The sequence below is a fragment of the Hippocampus comes genome, unplaced genomic scaffold, assembly GCF_001891065.2.
Source record: "Hippocampus comes isolate QL1 unplaced genomic scaffold, H_comes_QL1_v1.1 scaffold467, whole genome shotgun sequence".
In the NCBI taxonomy this organism is placed as follows: Eukaryota; Metazoa; Chordata; class Actinopteri; order Syngnathiformes; family Syngnathidae; genus Hippocampus; species Hippocampus comes.
Window position 1 is genome coordinate 145,627 of NW_017805038.1, and position 8,001 is coordinate 153,627.

The 8,001-nt window shown below is 45.2% G+C and overlaps 1 protein-coding gene across 1 annotated transcript; it reads left to right on the forward strand.

Moving 5' to 3' along the window:
- Positions 1-3,530: 3,530 nt before the first annotated feature.
- LOC109512320 (uncharacterized) lies at positions 3,531-6,150 on the forward strand. The gene has a single exon (XM_019863936.1). The coding sequence runs from the start codon at positions 3,555-3,557 to the stop codon at positions 5,997-5,999; it is 2,445 nt and encodes an 814-aa protein (XP_019719495.1). The 5' UTR covers positions 3,531-3,554; the 3' UTR covers positions 6,000-6,150.
- Positions 6,151-8,001: the final 1,851 nt, after the last annotated feature.

Below are 8,001 nucleotides of genomic sequence, written 5' to 3' on the forward strand. Positions count from 1 at the left end.
TTATAATATACTGTGCAATCACATACTAAGAGTTTTTACTCAGTTCAAGTTTAAAAATTAAAGTATAATATTTGCTTTCGCTGCTTGTTACTTCTTGAAGAAAGTGTTGTTTTTGGTTTATACATTTTTGCACTTTATTTTATTGTATTTCAATCCAATTATGTTTTAAAAATATTTTATTCGAGTAAATGATCGAAAATTACTGCACTATTATTTGTTTTTCTTTTAAGTAAATTTAGCCTACTTTTGCTAAAAGAGAAAATATGGACTAGTGATAGTGCCTTGAATAATATCGGCTTCTTTCATTCATGTTATGGGGATTTTTATACAAAGGAAATTTTTTTGTGCCTGTTGAAAATTAAAGTTTACTGACATAGCCATAAAAAAATGTTGCTTTATTTATCTGACCGTATTGGAATGTATTTGTTAGGTTTTCGGTCAATTAAATTTGGTTCAATAAACAATATGTGGTTATTTTTAAAATTTTCAATGAACATTCGATCAGTCCGGCCCTCGGCTTGCAGCAAAAATTTTTATCTGGCCCTCCGTCCATTTGACTTTGACACCCCTGTAGTAGAGAGACTCGTGGGAGGTTCACCGCTGGTCCATGCTTTCTCTCTTTGTGTTTCACAGGATTCTTAAATGTCTTTCCTAACTGGTAGATGCCCATTACTTTATAACTCATCAGTTCTTGAATTTTTGGGGGGATCGTGCAGCTTTTTGAGAAACTTCATTTCATAGTTAGACATGTTCTATTTATTTGATTTCCTGATTGAACAGGGATGGAAGTAATCAGGCTTCAGTGTGGTCAGTGAAAATGAACTGGAAACGAAATTAACCACAGTAAATTCATGATTGAACAAATAATTACTTTTGTTTAGTCTACAATCACATGGGGCACGGTAGTGTTCATATACTGTACATGAACACACACGCGCACACACGCACACACGCACGCACGCACACACACACACACACACACACACACGCACACGCACAGGCGCACACACACACACACACACACACGCACAAACACACACGCACACACACACACACACACACACGCACACACACACACACACACACACGCACACACACACACACACACACACGCACACACACACACACACACACACGCACACACACACACACACACACACGCACACACACACACACACACACACGCACACACACACACACACACACACGCACACACACACACACACACACACGCACACACACACACACACACACACGCACACACACACACACACACACACGCACACACACACACACACACACACGCACACACACACACACACACACACACACACACAAACTTCACACAAAGCACAGGTTTCTACTGCCGCTATTTAAAGTGAACCTTCGGCGGCCCATTTTGAGGTATTGATGGGGAAACGGGGCAATATTGTAAAGTTTAATAAAGAACTGGTGTTCCCATTTTTGTGTCTCATCTTGGATTTGCCATAACAATCCCCCTGGTTAATTTTGATGCAAGGTGCCATGTTAGGAACGGAAGTGACGTCAAGGCAATGACTGGGCTGTCACTTGCACCCACCACTTGCTATTGAGTGATATGCCAGATCCTTTTCCTATGCATCTGACACTGGCTGGTCTTATTTTTTTCTTGCTGTGGATGTGACATCCAGACTCCGATATATATTGACCTAAATCGAAAAGGATGCAATCTGACCAGTGTCACAGACAGGCCTCCGCCTTTGCATGCAGTATCTGAGTGTTTATTATGCGCTGAGCACCGGCCTCGTCTGATACAGTCAGCAAAGCGGGCGTCTCTCAGTGACAATTGACGGCTCTGCCATCGGGATTGACGGAATGCCCACCTCTAGACAATGATGAGACAGACTCAGAATCTGACCAAGAAAATGCCTTGTTGAAATGGAGAGATGGTCGGGCCAAGACGGCTTTCAACACCGCCACAACAAGGCTTCATTTCTTGCATTAAAAAAACAAATACAATAAAAAACGAATGACATATCCGTTTTTTCAGGATATGCTAACTCATTCACAATTGTTTCCTGTTTCAATATCATCTCTTACTTTCTCAACTCAAACTCATAACTACATGATCTTTCATGTTTGACCAGCTATAGGTGAGCTAAATTGGAAAGATAACCCTGCTTTCCTTTCAGGATCAAATATCAGACAATGTCACAAGACAATACAAATGTGGTGTCGTAATAGGTCGGAACAATTATGGAAAATAAATGTACTTGTGATTTTTTTTTTCCGTCACAATTGCAATTGCTAAACTCTTCACATTAATAAGAACACCTTTCACTAAAATGGCAAAACATTGTAGTTCTCGCGCAAACGCAAATAAGTTTTGCTTCACTCGTCAAATTAAAATTTGTATTTTTGTATCATAAAATTAACACAAAGCATCACATTAGTAAGCACACAATGTGCCAATTACACACTGTTGGGAAGAATGAAAAACATATCTGGCTTTTGCTTTCTCAGTGCACAAGGTGGGCTATTTCAGTTTGTTGTCATACTTTTGTTTGTAAACACACAGTCATCCACATTTCACATAGTTTTATTCAAGGTGTTTACAGTACTTGCTTTAAAAATCAAAACAAATACAAAACTATTTTTTCCATGTCAAAACGCCCGCAAGGATTTCACTGGGATAGAGAGATTAAAAAAGCCATGTCATCCCTCTGGTTTATTCCATGGTTGATTACATGGTCCACTATTGTAGCTTTGATATCATCGGGGAATTTATTCCTTATTTTTCTTCCTCTTTAACCTTCTTGTCCTCCTCCTTCTCTCCCTTTTGCTTCTTCACCTCCATGTCCTGCTCCTTGGCCACTTCAAATTCGCAGTCTTCCCGCACCCTCCATTGTACTCCACAGAGACACTGCACTTCTTCATCATTCAAATTAGCATATACAGCAGATTGATAAAGAAATAAAACATGAATGAATGTGTAAAAATTAAAGCTTCCCGATCGCCAGCCAGTAATATTGCACGTGATAATTTGTAGGAAAAGTACGATTATAACAGTTTAATTTAAATAACAAAAAAAAAAAAACAGCTGCAGGCATTACAATCCAGTGGCGTCTCATCGATTACATAAGTTTTTATTCTGTGTTTGGTTTCATTAATGAAACATGTGGCTAAATTTAACCTCTTAATATTTGACCGCTTGGTAATTTTGTATGGCGCAAAATCATTTGGCTGGAGGATGCAACCATGCAACCATCTGGGTTTTGCTTTTTTTGAGGCTAATAGTGGATGAAAAAAAAAATCTTTCGTCCACTAAGACCCCTCACTCCCCAAAGTGAGTGACGAGACAATCTTACAGCATGTAATTGGGCGCAGTTTGAACCAGTCCAGTCCAAGCAAAACAAAAAGCAGAAAAGTGCAACGATTAAACCTGAGACCCAATTAAATAACATACAGCCAAAGGAAATGAGCTCACAAACACCATTGAGACCGTGATGCATTGACGTCAGCCATGACCAAAAAACTTGGTGAATCAGCCGCTGGGTCCATGCGATGCACTGACAATGCCACCAGAGCCTACATCGGAGTTCAACCTCAAAGAGCCCTGCCTTAGTGAAGTGGAGGAAGTGGTGCGGAGAGCACGGTCAAGCTCAGCACCAGGTCCAAGCGGAGTGCCGTATAAGGTATATAAGAACTGCCCAAAGCTACGACATCGGCTTTGGAGGGCTCTGAAGGTGATCTGGAGGAGAGGTAAGATCGCCCAGTCATGGAGGTATGCTGACGGAGTGTACATACCAAAGGACGAGAAGTCTGAGAACATCGACCAGTATCGTGTCATCTCCTTGCTCAGTGTGGAGAGCAAAATCTTCTTCAGCATCGTAGCCAAGAGACTCTCCAACTTCCTGTTGAGCAATAAGTACATCGACACGTCAGTGCAGAAGGGAGGAATACCGGGAGTTCCTGGTTGCCTGGAACACACAGGCGTGGTAACCCAACTCATCAGGGAGGCGAGAGAAGGCAGAGGGGATCTGGCGGTGCTATGGCTGGATCTCACTAACGCCTATGGCTCGATACCCCACAAGCTGGTAGGAGTGGCACTGGAGAGACACCATGTTCCCCAGAAGGTGAAACACCTCATTCTGGACTACTACAGCAAGTTCAGCTTGAGAGTCTCCTCTGGCGAGATGACATCTGACTGGCACCAGCTGGAAGTTGGCATAATCACTGGGTGCACAATCTCAGTAAGCCTCTTTGCGCTGGCAATGAATATGCTGGTCAAGGCAGCTGAACCAGAATGCAGAGGTCCCCTCAGCAAGTCTGGAGTGAGGCAACCTCCCATCAGAGCCTTCATGGATGACCTCACGGTGACAACAACAGCTGTACCAGGAGCCAGGTGGATCCTCCAGGGGTTGGAGCGCGTCATGGCGTGGGCACGCATGAGCTTCAAACCGGCAAAGTCCCGGTCCTTGGTTCTGAAGAAGGGGAAGGTCACAGACAGATTCCGCTTCAGCCTGGGAGTACATCAGATCCCATCAGTCACTGAGAAGCCAGTGAAGAGCCTTGGAAAGGTCTTCAACTGCAGTCTGAAGGATGCAGATTCCATCAAGGCAACCAGTGCTGACCTGGAGGGCTGGTTAAGGACAGTGGACAAGTCTGGGCTCCCTGGAAGATTCAAGGCCTGGGTCTACCAGCATGGGATCCTCCCAAGAATTCTCTGGCCTCTCCTCATCTATGAGGTCCCCATGACTGTGGTGGAAGGTTTTGAGCAGAAGGTGAGCAGCTATCTGCGAAGATGGCTGGGATTACCACGCAGCCTAAGTAGCATTGGGCTGTATGGGAACACCAACAAGCTCAGGCTCCCTTTCAGTTCAGTCAGAGAGGAGTTCATTGTGGCACGGGCACGGGAACACCTGCAGTACTCTGGATCCAGAGATGCCAAAGTGTCCGGGGCAGGGATCGTTGTGAGGACAGGGAGAAAGTGGAAGGCAGCCGATGAGGTCCAGCAAGCAGAGTCACGACTGAAGCACAGGGCCATCCTGGGAACAGTGGCGCAAGGCAGAGCCGGACTGGGGAGACAACCAGCAACCCGTTTTGACCGTGCCAGCGGAAGAGAGAGGCAGAGGTTGGTGCAGGAGGAGGTGCGAGCTTCAGTCGAGGAGGAGAGAACCAGCAGAGCAGTGGCCATGCGGCAGCAGGGCGCCTGGATGAAGTGGGAGCAGGCGATGGAGCGGAGCGTCACCTGGAAGGACATCTGGCGGTGGAATCCCCAGAGGATCAAGTTCTTGATCCAGGGGGTTTACGATGTCCTCCCAAGCCCATCCAACCTGTGCACATGGGGCAAAATAGAAACACCTGCCTGCCCCCTGTGTTCCAAAACAGGGACACTGGAACACATCCTGAGCAACTGCTCCAAGGCGCTGGGTGAGGGCCGGTATCGATGGAGGCATGACCAGGTCCTCAAATCCATCGCTGAAGCAATCAGCAAGGGGATAGAGGGAAGCCGATACACCCAAGCCACAGCTAAGGCCATCCGCTTTGTCAGGGAAGGACAAAGGCCGGAGAAAACACCAAGAAACTGCTCTGCCGGTTTGCTCTCCACTGCCCGAGACTGGGTGATGACAGTTGACCTGGAAAGACAACTGAAGATTCCACCACACATCACCCAGTCAAGATTGAGACCCGATATCATCTTGGTCTCAGAGGCAACAAGGCAACTCTTCTTGCTGGAGCTGACGGTCCCCTGGGAGGAGAGGATGGAGGAGGCCCATGAAAGAAAGAGGGAGAAGTACCAGGAGCTGGTGGAGGACTGTCGGAGGAACGGGTGGAAGACCAAGTGTATGCCAGTGGAGGTGGGCAGTCGGGGGTTTGCCAGCCACTCCCTGAGCAAAGCCTACAGCACACTAGGCATAACGGGTGCCAACCGTAGAAGGGCCATAGGCAACAACGTGGAGGCAGCAGAAAAAGCCTCCAGATGGCTCTGGTTGAAAAGGGGAGAGCAGTGGTTGTAGTGGGTGTAGCATGCCACTTGGACACAGGCCGAGGCTTGATCACCTCGGCCGGGTCGCCTGGATGAGGGTGTCTGTTGCAAGACCCGAAACACCCAGTGAGTCCAGGATACAACACTGATGATGTGTCCAAGCTTGTGCATCAGCAGATGTATTGTTAACAATCAATATTTGCAAAATAAAGTGAAAGGCAGGAAAAGGAGACTTTATGATTGTCCGCAATGTGTTGAACTTGAGTGGCGAGACTGCAACCATTTGTTCCTCTGTGGTGATGAAGGTCACAGAGCTGTAGGTTGTTCAAAGAAGCAAATGGTTCAATCGAGAGCTGGTCACCCAGTGATCGGAGCTGTAAGAGCCTCAAATTAAGTCAGTAACAGCTACACAAAATGAAGTAAACTGCTGAATCAGCCCACCTCTGAGTCACAATATGCTAGACATGGGATGGTTGCGAAGCTAGAAAGAAAGACCACATAACAATGCAATTTGGCAGTAACTGCATTGCTTGACACAGGGGCACAAGTCAATATGATAAGCCATGCTTGAAAAAATAGGTAATTGCTTGACTTTAGCCTGTGTTCGCTATCTGAAAATTTTGAGGAACTGGATGAACCTAAGGCGTTTGCTTTCATTGAAGAGCCAATCTCATTTGAAGGTTGGCTGCCCATAAATAAAAATGTTCCAGAAAACAATAACTCCAGTCTTTCCGTGAATGTTTCTATCCTGGTCGGTAGTTTGCCTATGGAAGGACCACTCATTGGATTCAATGTGGAAGAGCAGCCAATTGAATGGTTCCAGTCCCGATAGAATTGCTTTGCAATGCAATTGTGATCCTGATCAAAAAGCAGACGTGATTGTAAACTTCATTCAGGCCAGCAGGGGATAATAATGGCACAAGAACGCTTGACAACAAGTATGAAGGAATTGATCATCCCATCTAGTGAAGTTGTGTGGGTTAAGTGACAGGTTCCACTAAACATGAACACTTTTGACTGTTTGGTGTTGTAAAATGAAGGCACTCAGAAATTAGAGCAATTGGTTTTGGGAGCACGCTTGTGTAAGAAACAGAATGCTACTAAACCGTACGTCACCGCTGCAGTCGACACCTGTAAACACGATCTCACCCTACCATGTAAAACAACCCTGGGCACCTTGCAGCTAGAGGTAAGATCTTAAGCCCAAGCCCGAGCCCAACCCGACCCGAAATTCAGGTCGAGTCGGGCCTAAAATGTCAATCATTGCTTTGGGTCGGGTTGGGCCGGGCTGGGCTTCTCTCTCGCTGACTTTTTTAAAATAAATATATGTTTATAAAAATACTGTGGGATAAACTGAACTAAAAATTGCAGGCCATGACTTTTTCATAAAGAAAAGTGTTCAAACTTGTTTGTAGATGTCTGGATGAGTGTGTAATGCCCTGTCAGTGTCAGAGTTAGTAGCGTGGGCCATGATGTGAAAGAAACACCGTGATTAAACACACAACTCACTGTGATGTTGAGGTACCAACATTACAGTGCGCTGAGGCGTTTCGAGGCCATGAATAGTTTTGGCCACGAGAGACCGTGGTTCGCAAAAAAAAAAAAAACAGAAGTCGCCTCATCACAACATGTACTGTACTAAACTCTTGCAATGACAATTCAAAGAACTCCTTCCTGTCTCTGTCTATTATCCACCCGTCATTGTTCTTCTTTGTCTCTCTGCTTCTCTCTTTTAAAGTGCCGTGCTGGATTCTTACGGACGTACTGCTGCTGTGGTTAATGGCCCAATTTTCAACCCGTCAAAATGACGGACGGCCTTAAATTTTTCCCGTCAACTCTTAAAAAAATCCGTCAATGATGGAAAATTGTTGGTTAATGTACCCTCTGCAGAAACAGAAATATAAAAGATGTAAATGTTTATACAGTCTTGTTTAACTTAGATTTCGTTACAAAAGACAGGCCTTAATTTGTTATCATAAATCACCCCTCCTCCCGAGTCCTCACAAATAAAATATGAAATTTTGGGTTTGCTT